At 39.1% G+C, this 22789-nt stretch overlaps 2 protein-coding genes across 3 annotated transcripts in view; both read left to right on the forward strand.

Moving 5' to 3' along the window:
• Window positions 1–15693, forward strand: part of rrp1 (ribosomal RNA processing 1) — a 15743-nt gene extending 50 nt beyond the window's left edge. The window contains exons 1-16 of one of the 2 annotated variants that reach the window (XM_079427356.1): window positions 1–143; window positions 1964–2043; window positions 2674–2731; window positions 2857–2942; window positions 3110–3171; window positions 4763–4892; window positions 5566–5630; window positions 5865–6040; window positions 8413–8501; window positions 8796–8893; window positions 9006–9025; window positions 9103–9234; window positions 11347–12122; window positions 12524–12658; window positions 12788–12854; window positions 13125–15693. The exon at window positions 1–143 is cut by the window's left edge and continues 50 nt beyond it. In XM_079427356.1, the coding sequence (XP_079283482.1) occupies window positions 17–143; window positions 1964–2043; window positions 2674–2731; window positions 2857–2942; window positions 3110–3171; window positions 4763–4892; window positions 5566–5630; window positions 5865–6040; window positions 8413–8501; window positions 8796–8893; window positions 9006–9025; window positions 9103–9234; window positions 11347–12122; window positions 12524–12658; window positions 12788–12854; window positions 13125–13279 (2256 nt within the window). In that variant the 5' untranslated portion in view covers window positions 1–16 and the 3' untranslated portion in view covers window positions 13280–15693. Of the gene's footprint in view, window positions 144–1963; window positions 2044–2673; window positions 2732–2856; window positions 2943–3109; window positions 3172–4762; window positions 4893–5565; window positions 5631–5864; window positions 6041–8412; window positions 8502–8795; window positions 8894–9005; window positions 9026–9088; window positions 9235–11346; window positions 12123–12523; window positions 12659–12787; window positions 12855–13124 lie in introns of both variants that reach the window. The other variant, XM_079427357.1, reaches the window with a different exon arrangement.
• Window positions 15694–18763: 3070 nt separating this feature from the next.
• cldn10b (claudin 10b) lies at window positions 18764–22173 on the forward strand (the record flags this gene model as incomplete). The annotated part of the gene is made up of 5 exons (XM_079426603.1): window positions 18764–18983; window positions 20594–20755; window positions 20857–20938; window positions 21028–21132; window positions 22017–22173. 5 exons carry the CDS (start codon window positions 18764–18766, stop codon window positions 22171–22173), a joined length of 726 nt encoding a protein of 241 aa, XP_079282729.1.
• Window positions 22174–22789: the final 616 nt, after the last annotated feature.

Below are 22789 nucleotides of genomic sequence, written 5' to 3' on the forward strand. Positions count from 1 at the left end.
GTGAAGATCAGCAGCGATGGCTTCGACACAAGCAGCAGAAATCATCTTCGCTCAGAAACTAGCGTCCAACGAGAAGCCCGTGAGGAGCAAAGCCCTGGTGAAGCTGAGGAAATACATCAGCGCGCGCTCAGACACACCTGAAGGCAAGCATCACCTGGATATCCTCTTATTACTCTACACATTATCATTATTCTTTCACACCAACTATAACCTTCCGTGTACTGTGTTATAGCTGATGATGTGGCAGTATTATGATTTTATAGAGTTAATATCATGTGAATGATTGACTTTATTAATCGCGAAGAGTAATGAACATCACAGCAGAGCTCAATCGATAACACTGTATTTCATACAGCACCCCTGTATTTCAGGCATCTAAGATACACCACTACACCGTGATTATACTGTATATACAGTTAATATTCTGAATCAGTCTGATTATACTACTGTTCACATATACACACTCTCACTTTAGGAAGATATCTGCTACAATCAACCACTATTTCCCTGGTCTTACTAGCATTAAGCCTAAGATCATTAGTTTCAGACCAGTCCACAAAACCCTTTAAAAGCTCCCTGTATTCACTCTCGTCATGATCCTTATACTGCCAACGACTGCAGTCTCTGGAGATTATTCTGGACATCTGATGTTCAGCTGAATGAAAGCGGTGCTAAGACCGTTCCTTGAGGAACACCGGTGCTGCACACCGCTCTGGATCCTGATGTACTGCGGTCTGTTTGAGAGAGATCCAGCTGACCGCACTAATCCTGCATCTTCTACCTTCTTAATAGTGCAGGCTGGATAGTGTTCAATGCACCACTAAATAAAAAAATGTAATTCAAGCAGTGTTACATGAAGTCTCTAGGTGTTTTGTAAACGAACTGCAGTTTATCCTCAGCAGCACACAATAGCTGCTTAATATAATTAAAAACCAATCTCTCAACAACCGTTAAAGCTATTAGTCTATAATGTGGGAGCTCAGCGGGGTTGGTCTTCTTAGGGACTGGTACTACTCATGATGTCTTCCGTTAAACAGGAACCCTTTCCAAGCTCAAGTTGAAAATGTAATGAATCGTCTGACAGATTTGATCAGCACAGAGTATAGCTCAGTCAGGTGTGCCGTGGAATATTATCCAAACTTCATGTCTCTAATATTGGGTTATCATTTGAAATCCGTGCTACTGGTCTTCCTTTGTCAGTCTGAGGGTTTTACAAATATCTAACCAATGGAAAGCAGTTAAAAGAGCTTGCAGTAAAACTGTATCCTCAAGCTATCAGCGAAACCTCGTAGCTTCACCCGCCTCCGTTCAGATCACAGCACACACAGCCTGAGGAGACAGAGCTCTGCTGTTTCACAATGCAAGGTAAATAAATAACTTGTGTTTAAGTGAAGAAAAAGCTGTTCTTATTCAAACATATGTCTGTTTTTGTGTGTTTGAAGAGTGGAGAAGAGTTACATTTGCCGTCTAGTTGCAGTCAGTATACAGTTGCACGTTTTAAATATCATGTATAGCGCTTCATATCATGAGATTTTGGTCAAGTGTATTAAACAACAAGAAAAGCTGAGCGCCCATATAGCTCCAGTAAATGTTATAACCTGTAAGTTGATGAAAGAGTCATGTGCACTTGCTGCCTCAGATACAGCTGTTCTAATGACTGACAGAAAACATATTTATAACCCCCCCCCGCCACCTGCATGCCATACCCTATGGTTTTGTGAAACGCCTCCACTGCCTCGGGGCCTGCAGATTTCTGCTTGATTCTCCTCAGACCGCTTCTTTCTTGGTCCATCGATGCAGCAATCAAACAGACTCACAAGTGGGAACATAAGATGATGTTAAAACTGAAGGAGGATGTAATTGGAGATCTGCCGTATAGCATCTCGACGCAGTCCTTCATTCAGCAGCAGTGTGTGTGTGTGTTATCAGTGGTGTGTGTGTGAGCAGCTGTGCTGTGTTTCAGGATTCAGTGAGGAAGAGCTGCTGAAGATCTGGAAGGGTCTGTTCTACTGCATGTGGATGCAGGACAAGCCACTGCTGCAGGTGATACACACACACACTATACACTCACACACACACTCACGCACACCGACTCAAACTCGCACTATTCACACACACACACTCACACTCACTCACTCACTCACTCACGCACACCAACTCAAACTCGCACTATACACACACACACACACACACACTCACTCTCACACACACCGACTCAAACTCGCACTATTCACACACACACACACACACTATACACTCACTCACGCACACCGACTCAAACTCGCACTATTCACACACACACGCACACACACTCACACTCACACTCACTCACTCACTCACTCACGCACACCAACTCAAACTCGCACTATACACACACACACGCACACACACACACACACTATACACTCACTCACGCACACCGACTCAAACTCGCACTATTCACACACACACACTCACACTCACTCACTCACTCACTCACTCACGCACACCGACTCAAACTCGCACTATACACTCACACACACACACACACACACACTCTCACACTCACTCACTCACTCACGCACACCAACTCAAACTCGCACTATACACTCACACACACACACACACACTCTCACACGCACTCGAGCTCGTGCTGTGCTGTCAGTGACCGGTCTGTGTGTTTGGGGATTGTAGGAGGAACTGTCCACAAAGATCTGCAGGCTGCTCCAGAGCTTCCGGACGCTCGACAGTCGTAAGTTCACGTTTACAGCTTTAGCACAAGAACATTCGTATCCAGGTCTGGACATCAGTGTGTGTGTGAGTCCAAACAGTTCTGGTTTGCTGTAACGTCTGCTCTTATCTGGATGTGAACCGCAGAGTTCCTGTATTTTAAGACGTTTCTTCAGACCATGAAGAGAGAGTGGAACGGCATCGACAGACTGCGAATGGACAAATTCTACCAGGTCAGTTCAGATCTGTGACCGGGAGGATCTGCTTTCTTTGAACGGTTGGGTCTCACTGTATTTGTGTACCTGAGTAATAACTTACAAACATTATTAACTACAAGTTTACGTTTAAGCTGTTTGTTTAATTATATAAATCACAGCATTGTCTTTGTTTTCTGTGTTAGCTGGTGCGCTTCGTTTTCCGAGAAGTGTTTGAGATGCTGAGGAGACAGAAATGGGAGTCCAGGTAACTAATGTACAGCAGAGATGTCAGATGTTTGCATGGACTATAACAGACTGTGTAAGCTATATATTAGTTGTTGTTTGAAGCTGTAATATTATAGTAATAGCTCAGTGATGTGTTTCCTAAATCAAAATATAGGTTTTTTGTTGTGCTATGAGAAACCGAATATGAGCCAGTGAAACTTGATTTATATTTATTAATCATTTAATAGTAATTTGATATCTGTATTTTTTTTTAATAAATAAAACCCATTTATTATGATTATGCAGTATTGAATCAAAATATTTCTTTCTAAAGAATCATGATCTTTTATTTGGTAATTTCTCAGCCCAAATTGATATGCAAATAATTTGTGATTGAATGAGATTAATTAATTGGCACATCATGTAATTAATTAGATCAAGCAATTGAATCGCTTGGCAGACCTAATTTAAATAATTAAATGATATGTAAACCGCTTGAATGCTTTCCTCTGGTCTGTAAAGGCCCTGTTCAGCCCGGAGTATAGAAATACTGTGTAGAGATGTTCTCTGTGTCTCTGGGACTCTGGGACTCTTACAGGGTTTGACTTACTTGTAAAACAAATTTGTCAGTTGACCTGTCATGATTTTGATTCCATTTGATCCACTTTTTTTTTTATTTTTTTTACAAAATTAGATTTAAGACAAATTATAAATTAAATGTCCTTTTATTATAGCTTGGACAAAATGTGGAATGTTTCTTTGTGAAATTGAAATATAACAATAATATACTAATATAGCACTTGCATATTATTGCTCTTTTGATGGTTTTAAGTAGCTTTGGATAAAAGCGTCTGCTAAAAAACTAAATATATTGTAAATTAAGAAAACTAAATTTAAATTTTAAACATCCAAATAAGCAACACAAATATAATAAGCAACACAAATATAAGAAATCTATTCATATAAACCAAAGGCTTTGTCTGTGCTCTTTCCATTTAAAATGAGACAACCACTGCATTTTAATCATCATCCAAACATAGATGCTGCATGCATGCAACATGAGCAGTTTATAATCTAGAATTTCGAAATTTGAAGCAAAAACAGAATGGTCTGAAACTATACATAATAAACATCTGCAAGAAGCAGAAACGGCAGACGATCTGAACGAGACGCAGATCCACTCTCTGCCAGCAGGTGGCGCTTACAGCATTTCCTCGGTTTCACTGTAAATAAAGCAGCACTGCATTTATGAACTTTATATTTATTATACAGAGGCAAGATGAAAAGAAAAAATACCATCTGAACTTTTCATTTATATAAACTCCTAACCCTAATTGTATCGTGATTGTTTAGCATCTCAACCGATTTGAATCATCACACATTTGAATCGATTTTCAACCAGCTCACGGTTCATCGTTACATCCCTAATAAACAAAAACCTTTATTTTGGATGAGATTTAATTGCAGTTAATTGTTTGGCAGCACTAGTTACCATGAATCTGATCTCTGTCTCTCTCTTTTTCTCTCGGTCTGTGTGTGTTTCTCTCTCTCTGTCTGTCTGTGCGTGTCTCTCTCTCTCTCTCTGTGTGTGTGTCTCTCTCTCTCTCTCTCTCTCTCTGCTCCTCCTGTAGTCTGGTGAGTGAGTTTCTCCAGCTCTTCTCGGCTCAGCTCCTGCAGAGGTCCAGCGCAGCTCCGGCTGGATTCATCCTTCACGTTCTCGACCTCTATATGACCGAACTGGCTCTCGTCGGCTCAGCTGAGGTACGATAGTGGCATTAAAATCATTGTGTCATGAGTGATTAGAATGATGCTGTTCCTGCACTAATGCATTGCTTTCCATGCTCTCTTGTGAATGAATCCAGGCTCCTCCACTGCCTAGTTTGAGACACGAGGTGTTAATAAACATGAGCTGTTTTAATGTGATTGAGAAGAGAATTGTTCTGGTTGATCAGATTATCACTGAGATTTCATTCAGATGGTGCTCAAATCTGATGGACTGAGGCGTCACTTTTACACGAACACTTTTCACTCTGATTGAGCCATAGATCTCATTATAAAGCAATTATTTGGCTGCATGTAAAGGTAGCTGTTGTTAGTTGTGTTCTGTTGTAAAATTATCTTAAGAGATATATCCATTTAAAACAGCTTTAAGAAATCAAACACATCCATTAAAAAGCTCCAAAACAGCTTGATCAGAAATGATTGGCATGTAGTTTTCACCTGGCTTTACCTTCATAGATCTCTGTATCTGCATCAACACTTCTTCTGTCACACCAGACTACAGATTTATCTAACCGTCTTAGTTCTGCTCCTGTTTCTCTTGCTGCTGCTCATTATTGTGATTTACAGGTTTATCAAATGAACCTGAAAGCTTGAAATACTTGGTATTATTCTCATGTTTGAGTGTGAATGATCTCGTGTTTATCTCCTCCAGCTGTCAGCAGAGCAGAACCAGACCTTTATTGAGCCTTTCTTCAAGACTTTGGCCAAAACCAAAGAGTAAGACATTCACTGCTTCATTCAGACGATAAATAATCATTGACTTGAGATGTATATGATAACACTTTAGTTTAGGGACCAGCTCTCACCATCTAAACCTCCCTAATACCTGAACTTAACTACCTTACTAACTATTTATATTTAAGCAGTAATTAAGAGTTTACGGAGGGAGAAGTCTTGGTTATTAGTTAATACTGGGACTATATATACATATATGAGGTGTTCTGTTTTCAGTCGGGTCCTGCTGAAGGCCATCGGCAGCAATATCTTTAACACCATCGTTGATCAAGTTCCTTTCGCCATCGAGGATCTGCAGAGAGAGATCCGTCAGAACGCAGAACTGGACTCTAGTGAAGAATCTGAAGAGATGAAGACTACATCCCTCTCTAAAAACTCACTGAGAACTCAAGGTACTCATGATATAATAATACGAGTATACAAGAAATGCTAACACTTTATTTTAAGGTGTGCTTGTTACACGTTACATGTATTTACTATTATAATAACAATTAATTATGCACAATTACATGCAATTAACTCTAACCATATAGTGAGTATATGTAGGCCTATTTAATTAATATCACTCAGTATTTAAAGATATAATTACACTTTAAATACATGTTTAATGGCATCTTTTTTACAAAGTAGCCTATTATTAATGAAGGCCAGTATCATTGATACAATACTGTTACTGATGTCTCTATTAAATGCATTTTTCTCACAATTTAAACCTTAATTATAGTCATGCGATGTTACAGTAAAAGGCATTGTTTTGTTTTTTTACATTTAATAGGCTTTGAGAAATATAACTTAATTTAAGTGAACTTTAAAAACAATCTTCACATAAGATATAATTTACAACGGCATTTTAGTGCCACGTAAAAAAAAAATGTAAGATTACAAGAATAAAGTCAAAATGTTTCAAGAAATTAAAGTTATAATATTTTGAGAGTATAGCTGATATTGCGCATGCAAATGGCTGGGATTGAGTTGAATATTGTTGTGTCTGAACAGCTGCATCTTACTGGGATGCGGAAGAGTCAAACTTAGGGACTCGCGGAAACCGCTTAATATCAAGAATATGATATTTCTTAACAGACTGAACCGGAACAACTGTTCATCTTAACATCAGCTCACACACTCAATCCACACTCCTTTGGGCCGCTGTAGCTCTTATTTAACCCTTTTTTTAATACACTACAAATATATGGGATTATTAGCAGAAGTCATACCATGTGTCATTCTCACGGGGACAGTATGCTTGGAAGTAATATTTCATGTCTTCCATTGAATTCATTATTTGTAGTGCTCCAGCCGCCCAACAGCTTAAGCTTTGTGCTTTTAATATGAAACACAGTCTCCGCTTTCAAAATCAGTTTTATAGTGAAACACACAGTCAAGTCAATATTATTTGTATAGCACTAATTGCTCCCCGGGCGCTGCAGCATGGCTGCCCACTGCTCCGGGTGTGTGTTCACGGTGTGTGTGTGTGTGTGTGTGTGGATTTGTTCACTACTCACTGCTGTGTGTGTGCACTTGGATGGGTTAAACGCAGAGCACCAATTTCGAGTATGGGTCACCATACTTGACAATACGTCACGACTTAAAAAAAACTTAGACTTTAACAATGCAAATTGTGTCAAAGCAGCTTTACACCGGCTTGATATAGAGCTGGGTGGCTTTATATCAGCTTTACAGTATTTAGACGGGAAATAGTTTGTTGAAATAGTGTCATTCTCCTCTGGCCAGACAAAATCAGAACCAAACTTTCATTCCTGTTTAATTAAACGACGATAAAAGTTCTAAAGGTTGAAGTGGACTCAAAGTTAACGTTTTCAGCAGAAAAAAGACAACAATACAACTTATGTTAAGTGACTTCACAAACGGTTTATTCATGGTATAATACTGTAAATGAGGACATATTTAACATCTTCCATTCATTATTTGTAGCGCGCCAGTAATCCAACAATTTTGTGCTTTGTTGCTTTTACACACAGCGCAGCTTTCAAATTCTGTCAGCTTTATAACGAAATACAAATTATAAATGTGTTTTTGCTCTTTATTTCAAGTTTATAGCCAAATATAAAGGTGAAGCAACATAAGGCATGAAAAAAAAAAGTTTAGCCTAATTTATAATAAATAATGTCTCGTTCGTTATTGTAATTGGAAAGCTGATTGACTCACATTCTGCTTAAACGCATTATTGCAATATAGCCTACATTGTATTTCGCTATAAAACTGACATATTTTGAAAGCTTTGAGGCTTTGGAATACCTCCCGGTGCTCCCAATCCGGGCCATCTGCATGCTCAAAAGAATAGAATAGCCCATCTCAAAATATAACTATAATCTTTATTCTCTAAACATTCTCTCTTTATTCTTTAGACTTTAATCTCGTAATCTTAGATTTTTTTTAAGGAGGCACTAAAACGCTGTCGTAATAATTTGTATATGCATAATCTAAAAATGTAATAGTTTCACAGACGGCGCAGCAGCACTGAATTCACTTCTTGTGTTTGTGTGTATAGTCTACTGTAACACTAGCCAAAGGATTCCAGGGAAAAAATGAAAGCTACATAATTTTTTTTCATTTTAGCATGTTAAAAATAATCAATCACACACTTGAGATGAATTTTGACAGCCCTATTATAAATGTGTTTGGCGTACTGTACAACAGACAGTTTATAATGAGCTGTCTGGGGTTTTTTAAAAAGAGAAGCAAAGCATGATTTGAGTTGATTGTCAATGTCATCTATTTGAAGTGTTTTGTGTGGTTGTGTCAGATTGTGAGGAGGACGGTGATGAAGAGGAGCACTTGCTCTCAGAAGACATGGATGCTAACGATGACGACACATGTGGACCTGTTCTTCAGGTGTGTGTAATACACAACTCTGTCTTTTGTTGCTCAAATGTTTTGTTAAATGCTAAATTCTGCAGATGCCTGAGCATCGTAGCACACAGACCAGATGTGGATAAGGTTATCAGTGCAGTAGGATGCATTAATGAACAGATCCACAGAGACGCCTGCCACTTAATAAATTGTGTTTGGTTATGCTGTGTTTAGAGAGACATCGATGAATGCTATTGAATTGCTTTCAACGGTTGTTTCTCTCTGTGTGTGTGTGTGTGTGTGTGTGTGTGTGTATGTAATGTTATCTGTCTTTAGTTCGATTACGGTGCAATCGCCGACCGTCTCTTTGAGGTGGCCAGTCACTCGAATATACAGAGCTTCAACAGATCCAAGATTTACAAGTTTGTGAAAATGTAAGTGTTGAGGAAGAGACTCATGCAGTTAATGAACCTGATTAAAAGTGGTCAGTTTTGTTTGCTGGATTTAATTTCACGCGTCTGATTTCTCTTTCTCTGTGGGATGAAGTTTCCGAGACCTGAGTGAAGGTGAGCTCTCTTACTAGCCACAGCTTTTAATAAAACGAGATATATTTGGGTCACTCACCATAGTTTTCTGTCATTAGGTGTGTTCCCTCAGGATGAAGTGGAGAAAGTGTCCGCTGATGAAGATGAGGATGATGATAACAGCAGAAGGAAGAGAAAGAGAAGGAAGAATAAAGGGAAGAAGGGTGAAGAGTCACTGAAGAAATCCAAAGGTTTGTGTTTTAAATCACAAGGAGTCAGCTGGACTTGAACGGGTTTAAACAATCGTGCATCTCGCATTGATTATATTATTAGTGGGTTTTATTTGGTGCTCAGCTGATGTGGATTTTAATTGTTTTACTGCGCCGATGTAGAGCTGTACAGCAGTGTAGTTTATTGAGAGAAAGTGAATCTTCTCAGAGGAATTCAAACTTACTCCATCAACAGCAGCTTCTCTGAAAAAAAAAGTTGAAGCTGTTTGAAAAAAACTATTGTTAAAATGTGAACAAAAATGAGCAGTTAAATCTTAACCATTAAAGTATGAAGTACAGTACTCCTGGTTTGAGGCACAGCTCTGGATTTACTGAACTAACAGCTGCTCCACAGATAACCCGAGACGCGGTATTCAGACATGAAAGGGTTACTTAAAAACAAAATCTGTTTTAATTTTGTCTTGGAAAGACAAGTGCGTGGATCTGCATTCTTGATTTTCTTTAACTTCACTTCCACACGAGAACACACTCATCATTATATTGAAATATCCATTCGTTTTCTATTTTAAATTACTTTATTTAATAAAAGCACTGCACTGACACATAGTTACTTTAAAAAAATAAAGTTAAGCGTGTGAAATGATTAATTTTGGACAACACTTGTAGTAATGTGTGAGTGTACTTACTATAGAAATAAAGGTTTTGGATCTCATTAATGATGTGAAGTGGAAGCTTTCAATGTCCAAACAGGATGGTGTCTACATTTATCTGATTTTGTACAGAAAACTTTTATGAAGTCAACTCACTTAAAGAGTTTAGTATAATTTTGCCAGAATTTATTTTAGAATTGTTAATGTAAAAAATAGGGATGCACCGAATGTTCGGTAAGCGAAATTGTTCGGCTGAAATGGCAAAAAAAAAGATCTTTCTGTGTTCGGCGGAATTAGCGGAAAGACCGAATAAATTGTACCAAACAATGACGTGACGCGATCAAATAGAGGCGTGCACTAATGCAGCAAACACATCTGCAGTGTGAAGTACTTAAAACTGTCAGAGAAAGACATCATTAAAAGCACCGACAGCGAGAGACTGTTTAGCACTGCATCTCATGTCTCTGATGAGAAGAGGAAGAGGTTACTGTGATGATTGAAATCCAGAAATGGCCTCAAACGATCAGTAAATAAACTGCAGAATGTTGTTTTCTAACACGCGCACGGATTGCATGTTCAAGCAGCGCTGCACGAGCTCGTTAGCCAGGCTTCAGAGTCCAAAATCTGCTCTGAAACAGTCACTCTGTAACTCTTAGCAGGTTTTAAAGACACGTGACCATGTGATACGTGCTACAAACATCTTCCCAAATTCGTAATGAGAATCATTTAAATATCTGCATGCTGTTGTCAACAAAAAACACTAAGATCTTCCTGCGGGTTTCTGCCAGAATAAAACATTCATAAATGTTAGTATTATCATTTTACTGTTGTTAAATAAAAGACAATAATGATAATTGCCCTACAACAACTCTCTACATTTATTATAGCATTCACCAATAGTGTTCAAATTGGGATCTGTAATATATTATGTTTTAAAAGAAGTCTCTTCTGCTCAGCAAGGCTGCATTTATTTGTGCTGTAAAAGATGCATGTCTGATTCAAGAAGGGGTCTCAAAAATGGCCAAAAAATTTATTTGTGAAATTAAATGCGAAAAACCGTGTTCGGTATTTGGCCAAGAATTTTCATTTCGGTGCATCCCTAGTAAAAAATCTTGTGTAATATAACTTTGTTTGCTGGTTTTATTGTTTTTGCCATGAAAATAGCTCAAGAAGCTGACATGGCATTAAATAAATATACTACTACTACTCTTATTTTATTACCATTCACTTTCTTCCCAATATTATTATTAATATTAGTAGTATTATAATTTTCTTTTTATTTTATTTAATCTTTTTGTATTGAACCCAAGTTAAACCTATAATGTTTACCATCTAATAACCAGTGTTGAAAAGTGGATCCAAATTCAGCAGAATTATGAATATTAATGATGGCTAATGATTCATTCCAGTTGCGTTGCTTACTGACAATGTTTAAAGCTCATTACAGTTTGTCAACGGTCAGTTGTTGATTTATCTTCAACAGGTCAGTCAGAGTCAGCGGCTGCATCAGATGACACGGACATATCAAAGGACACCAAACAAAAGAAGAAGAGAAAGAAGGGTCAGCAGACAGAGCCTTCAGAGGAGAGCTCTGGACAGGAGACGCTGCAGGACGCTGATGCTCCGAGAGCAGAAGAGAAGCTGGAGTCTGATGCTGAATTATCACCGTGTGACAACCAGCACACATCATGCTCTGAGCCTGCCCTTAAACTGATGAAGAAGCAGCGGAGGAAGAGGACGGTTTCGAGGAAGACCTGTGAAGACACGGATGACGGCTCAGAGATGGAAATCAGCGTCACATCAGCAGAGATCGTGACTTCTGTACCGCTGAAGAAAAGGCAAAAACTGAAGAGAAAAGCAAAAGGAGCAGAATGTGAAGTCACTTCTGCTTGTTTAACAGGCTCTGCCGTCTCACCTGCCACCACATCACAGAAGAAGAAGCTGAGAAACAACACCACCTCAGACACAGGTTCACAGAAGACACAAGACTCCTCTAAAGCCTCTCGAAAAACACCAGTGAAGAAGAAGAAACAGAGGGACGTCATCTCAGTCGCTCTGGAGCCAGAGACCAATGGAGAAGCTCATCAGGAGGAGGAGACGGTCCACACCGAAGACTCGCAGCAGCCTGCTGGACGATTGAGATCCAAGAAGAGCAAGCAGAGGTCAGCTGCTGTCCAGATCAAACCAGCGAGGAAGAGGAGGGTGAAGCCTTCACAGGTGAACGGACACGCAGACCAGACCAGCGTCAAGATCCGCAGCGTGAGTCTGATTTATTTATAGTAAATGTGGCCGATATCATAATATATAACATCAATATAATACTTATGAGTTCTGGCGCATCACTGTACTTCCACTGGCTGTGTGTAAAATCATTGAAGTGACTCCCATGAGCGCAGAAACCTGACGAATGTTGATCTAGAGTGATGTAAACATCGCTGTTCAGACTGCGGCCGCATTGAAAAACATCTGACCTGTATGGGGTTTAGTGCTACATATAGAACTGGCTCAAATCAGAAGTGAAAAGAGCAGATTCCATGTGCTTCGTGCTGTTCACACTGTCCTGACAAACACAGATCGGAGTCTGAAATCGGGTTTGGGCCACCTTTGCCTGCAGTGTGAAGGAAGCCAGAGTCTCTGAGCGGTTTGTTTTCTGTCATCAGGAAGCTAAAGAGCCTTCACTTCCAGTCACTGAAGACAAGATGGAGGCGAAAGGGTTTGTCCTCAGACAGAAGAAAGCTCCCACACCCATGTTCTGTAAAGCTGCAGGATACAGCACACGCATGGCCGGGAAAAAGGTAGAAGACCCTCATCTCCAGCTCACGAGAAGCGTTGAGAAAGCAGTGCGGTCACTAGGCCTCTGGCGCAGACGTGTGTGTTACTTAAACTCAATCTTAGTCGTCTCAATCTTTATTTTTTTTCTCCAGGTTTTGCCAGCTTCAAAATCTGAACTGAAGAAAGTTACATTTGGCCTCAAGAATAATAAAACCATGGGTATGTATGTTTTATTGTGAAAATGTGCTGCTAATGATGACAAATGAAGGCGTAACAGACATTAGAGTTTGGTCTGCTAAAGCATCCTGCTAGCATTCTGAAGGTCAACACGTACTGATAGGGTGCTATTCTGAGTGGGGAGATATATATATCTATATATATATATGCTCCGAGTCACTTCTGTCAAATGAATGTCTGTAAAATCATTTGTCTTTTTACTAAGAGGTTATATATCAGAAAATAATCTGCTTTCCTGCTCTCTCCTGTCAGAATTCAGAAAGATGGACAAAAGCTCGCTGCTGAGTCCTGCCAGACAGTCCCGCGTGGCCTTTGACCCCAAGAGGACGCCAAAGTCTGGGGTGTTGAAGTCTCCCACGTCATCGCCTGCTGTCATCAAGAGAGCCATGGCAGCAGATTTCTTTTAAAATAAAGCTTCACATGTTGTTTGTGAAATGTAGTCTATTGAAATGGTTTTTGAAAACAATGGACAGGAGGAAAGGAATGCATGAAGAGATATTTTATATTCAGCGTTCTTATGCTTTAGTTTTTACAGACGTGTAAAATGAGTTGCAATATTTTTAAGGTGGCTTTTTTAAAGAATATTTGGATCATTTGAGAATTTCAGAAAGCTCTTTACAAGAGCTCTAACGAGTAAACAGTGGCAGAAGAAAAGAATGAAGTTTTAGTGCAGAGCTAAACTGTTGATGCCGTTTTATCAATACTCTCATCCAATGTAAATGAATAAAACCTTTTTTTCTTTTTTTTATTCAATGCATAATAATGTCCCTTTCTGATTGTTATAAAGGGACACCAAACAAAGAGATACTTTCATGCCTAAAATTTCATCTTCTGCAAAAGGTCACAGCTCTAGAGATCGGCTTGACCAATGCAGAAGTTAGAAGGCCAGTACTCGGGTGTCTGTTCATGTGGAGGAGACTGGAGTCTAGTCATCAAGCCCAGCTCCTCCACCATCCCAAGAGCTCTGCTTGTTCTGCATGACTGGGATCTCTCTTCTCTTAGCACCTGTCCTTATTTGGATTCAGGACCATTAAACTTTCCACATATCCCGATTATTCCCTTTATCTGCCAGAAGTGATGGGATTTTCATAAAAATATATAATTTGGTGCGTATACATTTACAAATGTTATTCTACTACAACGACATATCTGCTAACTTTGTGCTTGTCTTTGTTACTAATATGAATGACCACTCCACCTTTTGCCGCTCGGTCAGGATGCACTGAAAACATGATCCACTCGTTCTCTTTTCAGCTTTAAATGTTCTTTGTCTGAGAGACGAGTCTCTTGTAGCATGGCAACATCATATAAAGTGTTGCTTAGAAACCATCCTACATTTAATCTTATGATCATTTCTCAAATATGTGTTCATGTGATTCAGAAAAACGTACACAAAAAAAACAAAAACATTTGTACGCTTCTGTTCCAGATATGAAATAAATGTAAAAAAAGGTAAAATCTGCCGGGTATCACCACTCATTGAAGTTTTGCCCCATTAAACCCGGAACGCCTCCTGGTGGCGGGGCAGTGACTGTGACGTCTCCCTGTCACCCCCTGCAGCATGCCTCTGTGCTAGGTGGTGCCCCAACACATGTCCTTCCTTTTTATCCAGAGCCAAAAGCTACTCTTCTCAACTTCTTCAGCCAGATCTTTGAGGGCCTTCTGAAGGCTTGCTTCAGACACTCCCAGATCTCTCATGAGGTGGACAGATGAAGTCCCCATAAAGCCACAGCATCCCACTTCTACCGGGCCAAATGGTGGTTCTCCATCCATGCACTCAGCCCCAAGATCAGCATATTTCAGCCTTTTCCTCTCCAACCCTGCCTCCCATGGAATGGTTAACTCAAGTAGTACTGTTTTGGAGCTGCTGGACCACATCACGATGTCTGGATGCAGGCTTGTGTTGGTGATCTCGGTGGGGAACTGGAGCTCCCTGCCAAGGTCTACTCTCATGCTGTAGTCCTGGGTCAAGAGGGTTGGTCTCTGTGGTACTCTCAGATTGGCTCTTGTGCCACCTCCCCCTTCTTGAACGAACTGCATGTGACGGTCTGCTGGTGTGCAGTGCTCTCTGCTTTCTGCCTCTGTCTCTCCAGGAGCTCTGCCAGCCTTCTAAGGGCCTGGTCATGCCACCATCTGTAGCAGCCTTGGGAGAGTGCTGTCTTACAGCTGCGGGATCTTCCAGAGTTCTGCCAAGCTGATGTTTCTAGCAACTACACTCTTCCGCGCCGTCCAGTTCCCCTGACGTCTCTGAGCTATGGCCTTGACCTTTTGATGCTTATTCTTCATTGTTCTTCACCTCGGCAATGACCAGCTCCTCCCTCTCTTTCTGCTAGCCTTGGACCAGACCTTTTGGACTTCTCCACACCCGAGGCCTGCCCTTCCTGAATGAACTCTGCCGGTGATCTCTATTTGCTGAAGCCTGCTTATTGTCTTGCCAGCCTAGGCGTGGGCTTTGCATTTGCATAGAGTATAAAGTTGAACTGTGTCTTTAACATTTTACCAATGCTTTACTTCTTTACCAAACCTATCTCAAATTATTACCAACATCATGGGGAGCAAAAAGAGTCCAAACATGATAGGAAACAGCTGAACTGTCATTTATTCATTCCACAATATGTTAATAGGCCTGCTCCCGTGAACTGTTATGTTAACAGTCAATGGGTGAAGTGAATGTGTTGCAGTTTCCGTCCACTTAAGATCTCCAAACATAGGTGTAATGTATTTGGATGGATCTTTGAGGACTTTCTTTGTTTTGGAAAATGACATTAAAATTGAGGGGGGATGTGAGAAAAAAAAAGTTTTTAATTAAAATCCAACTACGAAATGAATCAGTGAAAATTGTTTTAACAAAGTTGAATAAGCATGTTTCCCTCTTGTCCCCAGTATTGTCTCTAGTGATATACAGTCCATGCAGCATAAAGAACTTGAATATGGCACAATAGATTTATCCACAATTTTAAGCTTTTAGTGGAATAAGTATGTTGTTGTTTCAAGATATGAAGGAGAAATAGATTCCCATCTGTTTAGATGCCTGCTAAAATTAGCTAAGACCTTTTAACAAAACACACTTGGACTATTAAGTGTTTTCCTCAGGTCTGCTTTCTATAAAAAAGTGCTGCAGATAGAGTGATGGCAACATGATTTATTTGTAGGCATAGTTGACTCTGAGATTATTACTGGTGAATTCTCAAAATGACCTTACCAGTAATAATGAGAGACGTGGTCCAAAATATTAGTCAGGATGGTCTGGAAACCTATGATAATGAGCAAAGTAAGAAATTCTCCTCTGTGTCTGAAATGCAGTTCAGGTTTGCGTTCCTGTGTTCACATGTCCTGGGAATGTCCAGAAGTTTTTGGGCAGAAATTATTTCAGAGATAAGCAAGATTCTTGGTTGACCAACTGAGTTCACATCTTTACATTGTACAATACACCATCTTTTAAAGCATACTACGGCTTTATTATGTGTAGCTAGATTGAATCTGTTAAAACAGATAGAGAACCATTCATATCTCTTTGATTAAAGGTTATTTTGCAGTATCTCCTGCTGGAAAGACTGCATGCGGCGGTCCGTCAGAGGTTACGGTGCTTTGTGTAAAATTTGGAAACAACTCTTAAACTGGGTGGACTCATCAATCTTGAATTGTGTAGAGGGACTGATGTTTGGAGACCGATTAAGTGATTTCTGTTCATGTCATCCGTCTCCTCTTGGTAACTAGTTAATTCTACACTATGCTTTGAACTCCTTATCAACCAGCCTGTTAAGTCCTGTTTCTTCCATCTTCACAATCTTGTCCGTTTACGACCATCCCTAAATTTCAAAGATGCTGAAACTATTATTCATGCTTTTGTAACTTTGCGTCTAGACTATAGTAACTCCTTATTATATGGCCTACCTAACAAAGCTCTTAATCGCTTACAGCAATTACATTGGCGCCCTGTTTTCTATTGTATTCAGTTTAAGATACTCATCCTAGTTTTCAAAGCTTGTCATGGTTCTGCACCTTCTTACCTTTCTGAATTAATTCACCCTTATGTCCCTACGCATACTCTGAGATTGAGCTCTGGCCTTTCAGCATTTCAAGGGTTAGTTCACCCAAAAATGAAAATGATATCATTAATTACTCACCCTCATGTCATTCCAAACCCATAAGACCTTACGTGATGCTCTCCAAAATGGGTATATATATCCAAAATGACTGTATATTCGTATTTGTGTTCATGTTATCTATCAACATTATGTAAAGCATCCTTGGGTTTTTGAAAGGCGCTATATAAATAAAACATTATTACTATTATATTATGTATTTTGTTCATTCAGTGTCATGGAAGCAGCTGTTATATTATCTTACAGTTTTTCGAGTATGTGTAAAACATACATTGGAAGGGAATATCTTGTAATGTTGCTCTTTTGGTTTGTTGTTAAACCTCAAATAGAAATGAATTAAAAATGGACTTAAGTAGAGAAATAAAAGCCTTGGCAGAAACACTTTTGCATATTCACAGTCAAATTCCTATCAACTTCTAGCGGACTAATGATCATTATTAATCAACTTAAAATGACTAACTATGAAAAACACATTAAGAATGATGACATGGATTTCTGTCCCAACAAAACCTCAACCCCTGCAGCTCTGTGCTTGTGATGAAATGTGTTTTGGAAAGCTTTTCCCCTGTGTATCCACTCTCACACTGTTCTTGGACCGGTAATGTGCAACCTTTTAAAAGAAATGTTACCTGTTGAGGTCAGTATTAGAGTAATGGTTTCTCTCTTAATGAGTAACCCAACTCTAAGAATCATAAAGCGGTGACCTTTGCCACACACAGCAGCAGTTATAACGGTGGGACACATATCCTCTGAGTTTCAATGTTTCGTTCAGTTACACAGATCATTTAGATCAGGGATGGACAGCTCTGCTCCTGCCGAGTCACTGTCCTGCCGAGTCCAACTCCATCTGTGATTGAAACCAACCTGCCTACACTTGTCAAGAAATCCTGAAGACGTTAGATTTTTCAGGTGTGTTTGTGAGTCTATGCCTTAAGATCCCCCCCAGGTGAAGAAAAGCACTTCAATAATGTACTTAAAGTGATCTATTTTTGCACACTAATTTTGTACTTAATATACTAAAAATGATTGTTTAGTACTTCTTAAGATAAACTAAGTGCACTCAACTGTGCCATTTTGGGACACCATGAATATGCAGTAAAATGTGCTTTTATCATACTATCTCTGTTTTAAAAAAATGTATTTAGTTACCACTTGAACCCATCTTTCATATTCTAGTACACTCAAGTGTATTTTAGTGACCTAGATTATTGATAGATTAATTGTCCACTTAATCTTTTCATTTATTGCTCATTTTCTATATTATCATATGTCTGGTCTGGTGGACTTTCACTTTTTTAGTTTAGTATAAATAATGCTAACACTATTTTGATTGTCCCGTTTGAACACTCTGTTGACTCTAAGTAACGTTACATCTATGCATGAACTAGCTCTCATTAGAGTATTAGTAGACTGATTAATATCTGCTGACTCTTTACTGTGATGGTCTCCCATCTACTGACTAGAAGTAACTTTGCAAGTACATGTCAGCTTACTCTAACCCTAGCCCTACCAGTCTATTAACACTATTGAGAGCTAGTAGAATGTGCAAAGGGGGACCAGCAAAATAAAATGTAAGCAAAATAATAATAAAAAGTCGTGGTAATGCTTCTGTGTGTTACCAGCTTTCCTCCATCTCCTTCAGTGACTGCAGTCAATCTTTTGGTCTGGCACACCCTCTCAGTGCGGTGTCAAGCGAGAATATATTAGCCAGCTGATGTAGTGCACCTGCTAAACCTGGACAATAGAGAACTGCAGGAGTGACGGCTGGAGAACTGAAGAAGAACAATGAGTAACATGGCAAGAGAGATACTGGCGTTTATACTCACTACCTCGGGCTGGGTGCTGGTGTCCTCCACCTTACCTACAGACTACTGGAAGGTGTCTTCAATCGATGGCACTGTTATCACAACAGCCACCTTCTGGTCCAACTTGTGGAAAACATGTGTGACTGATTCTACTGGAGTCTCCAACTGCAAAGACTTCCCTTCAATGCTGGCACTGGACGGTCAGACACCTCTCTTTTTTGTGAAGTTTGTGTGCTTATATGTTTACATGTATATTCAGCTAATGTATTTTTTAATTTAAGCCTGTAAATAATCAACAGTTTAAGAAATCTTATGTAAAAATAATGACCGGATTGACTAATCAAATGTATGTAAACGCTGAGACTTTTTATCCAGACGGTCAGATCTTCAATAGCATTGAAGCTCAAGCTCTTTGGATCATTCTGGAGAACCTGATCTTCAGATCTTCTTCATGTAGCTCCAGTGCTGCAGAGACACTAATACTGTCACATTCTCACATCTGTGTTCATTTCAAATGCAACCTTTACTCAGACGGTTATGCTAAAAACAAATAAGTTTGTAATGCTTTCATGCTAAATAAATTCAGTAGTAATTTCAGGCATCATTACCCCACTGCGTATAGGTATTATTCATTATATAATGTATTTTAATATAATATATATTTAATGACACACCTATGAAATATTTAAGATGACATATACTGCTTGAATTTCATCATGATAAGATAATTTGTTCTTGTAATAATTCTCTCGACAGAGCTAGACATCTGTGCAAGATAAACTCACAACAGTCTGAAATGACTCTTTTCCTTCTAACATGTCAATGTTTAGCACTATTCAGAAAGCTGAGGGCAATAAATTAGATGCATTTATCTCCAGGCTGTTTTCCATTCATTCAGCAGCATTTGTGGGTTAACTAGCGAGCTAATATTTGGCCAGAGAGAAGCTAGAAGAGTGTGTTTGTGGATACCAGTCTGCTCTTCCATGACTCAAGGACAGACATCAGAGAAACTCCTCGTTCTCTACTACAGCTTCATCAGTTCTTGTGAATTAATTAATCTGCCATTTCATTCCTGTAACCATAACACCATTGGAATTTGAAGAAGACAGGACGAGGCTTTCTGTCCATAAGGGTTAATTTTTCAAAATTGAGATTTATGCATCATCTGAAAGATGAATGAATAATATTTCCATTGATGTATGGTTTGTTATGATAGGACAATATGTGGCTGAGATACAACTATTAGAAAATCTGGAATCTGAGGGAGCAAAAAAATCTAAATATTGAGAAAATCTCCTTTAAAGTTGTTCAAATGAAGTTCTTAGCAATGCATATTACTAATCAAAAATTAAATTGATATATTTATGATAGGAAATTCACTAAATATCTTCATGGAACATGATCTTAATATCCTAATGATTTTTGTCATAAAAGAAAAAATTTATAATTTTGATCCATACAATGTATTGTTGGCTATTGCTACAAATATACCTGTGTTACTCATGACTGCTTTTGTGCTCCAGGGTCACATATATGGACTCATTACATTAATATCATATTATAATTGTAATGATGTATTGTAATGTGCATTTGTTCACTACTCACTGCTGTGTGTGTGCACTTGGATGGGTTAAACGCAGAGCACCAATTTCGAGTATGGGTCACCATACTTGACAATACGTCACGACTTTACTTTACTTTAAAATATATAATTTGAGCATTGCTTTGGATGAACATGTCAAAAATGAATAATGCAGAAAGGTGACTGACAGATAGTGTTCTCTTTGACATGTTTTGTGGTGTGGATCAGGTTATATCCAGGTGTGCCGGGGACTGATGATCGCTGCTGTCTGTCTTGGTTTCTTCGGATCGATCTTTGCTCTGATCGGCATGAAGTGCACTAAGATCGGTGGTCCAGACCAAACCAAAGCCAGAATCGTCTGCTTGTCTGGGATCACCTTCATTTGTACTGGTGGGTTTCACGTCTCTTCCTCTGAACTCATATGAAGAGCAGTATTATCCTCAGCTGGAAATGCCCAGTGCTGTACTGAAGTACATGTTGTTCCTCGGCAGGCCTGTGTTCTCTGAGCGCCTGCTCTCTCTACGCTCACAGGATCACCTCAGAGTTTTTCGACCCCATGTTTGTTGCACAAAAGTACATATCTAGTTTTTTTCCTCCATGCTTTTGGCTGAGCAAAGGTGAGTGGAGCGATGTTGCTGATGAAATGCAGTGCTTCTCCTCAGGTATGAGCTGGGCGCTGCGTTGTTCATCGGCTGGGCCGGATCGACGCTGTGTGTCCTCGGAGGAGCGCTCTTCTGCCTGTCGCTGTCTGACGGCATGAGCAGCAAGTAAAGGCCAAACATTTCTAATATCTGAATATGAGTAGGATTACAAAACAAAAATGTTTTTCCTTCACATTTTTGGAAAGTTTGGCATACAGATGCACTGCAACAAATGCTTTTCTTACTTAGATTTTTTTGTCTTGTTTCCATCCAAAATATGTAAAAATGCTGCATTACACATGCCAGGCCAGTAGTTTGCGACGTCACTTTGGAAAGAAACACAGGGCCTCATTCTTGAAAAACTAATTTTGTGTAAATCGTTCATAAAGCCGTTCCAACGTAAACTTTCAAATTCATGAAAATGTTCATATTCAAAATAAATGTTTACCTGCTCCCTATCACATATTAATGGTGCGTAAAACGTTAAGAATATTTGAAGAAAGTTTGTTTGTCCTGTAGGATTTTTATATGATAATAGCATCATTTTGAAACCCATTTTCAAAAGTTAGTGTTTTCCTCAAAATGCTGTTGTCATGTAAATGAATGGCCAAAACCCATAGAAACTTTTGGTAACACTTTAGAATAGGGAACACTTATTCACTATTAATAATGAGTTTCCCTCAATAAACTCCTAATTTGCTGCTTATTAATAGTTAGTAAGGTAGTTAGGTATAGGGATGTAGAATAAGGCATTAATATGTGCTTCATTACTACTAATAAATGGCTAATATTGTAGTAATATGCATGCTAATAATAAACTAGTTAATAGACCCTAAATTAAAGTGTTACCAAACTTTTCTGTTTTTAGTTTAAAACAGTGTCATGTAAATGCCCTCTAAGATATACGCTCCAAAGAATCCAATTGAAATGTTTGGTGTTTTTGACCCCAACTATAGGTCATTTATGGTCACCAAACCTTAACAGATGATGAGATTGTCTCCCCCTTTCAGCAGGTCACCGCATCCATCAGACAGAAGGGCTTTCATCAACAGCGGAGCATCTTTAATGTCTCGTGCGATGCCACAGAGTCAGTCGTCACACACCAGGAGACCTCCTCCAGAATACAACAGCACTTCCCAACGCTTCGACAAGAACGCCTACGTATAACCCACATCTCGACTCACTCACGCCTCCCTCTGATGTGTAATAGCTCACTGGGTTTTGTTAGCTTCTTAAGTGCCTTTGGATGGCCAGCTCAGATGATTGTACAGATGATGTGCTTGAAGTTTTGGTCACGATTATTAATTGCATTTGTGAAGACTGTGGCATATGCAATGTGATTTCAGCACTAAATTGATGTTTACGCAGCGCTGCATGAGATTGTGTCATCTGTTGATAGTTGTGCTGTACTCGACCAGTGACTTATTAATTTCTGGCAGTATATGTAACTGATCATGATTTTGAGTGGGTTCAAAGCAAGCCAGATTGAATTATGTTTCTAGAAACTGTCAAATAAAATGACACATTTGAGTTTCAATATTGTCTGAATTTCTGTATAGTCTGTATTGCCAAGTCTCACTCATTATTGTGATTAAGAATAATATATTTTTGTTGATGTTTAATAAATATTCCATTTACTGTTGCTATAATATGTTGTAACATATTATTGGTGCATGCATAACATCTGCAGAATTCTGCATTTATTTTCTCCACCAGACACACACTTCATAATATTTATATTAAACCTGCGTCACGATGTGTGTACAAACACAACACAGCCTCT

Source organism: Barbus barbus (assembly GCF_936440315.1).
Source record: "Barbus barbus genome assembly, chromosome: 10".
Taxonomy (NCBI): domain Eukaryota; kingdom Metazoa; phylum Chordata; class Actinopteri; order Cypriniformes; family Cyprinidae; genus Barbus; species Barbus barbus.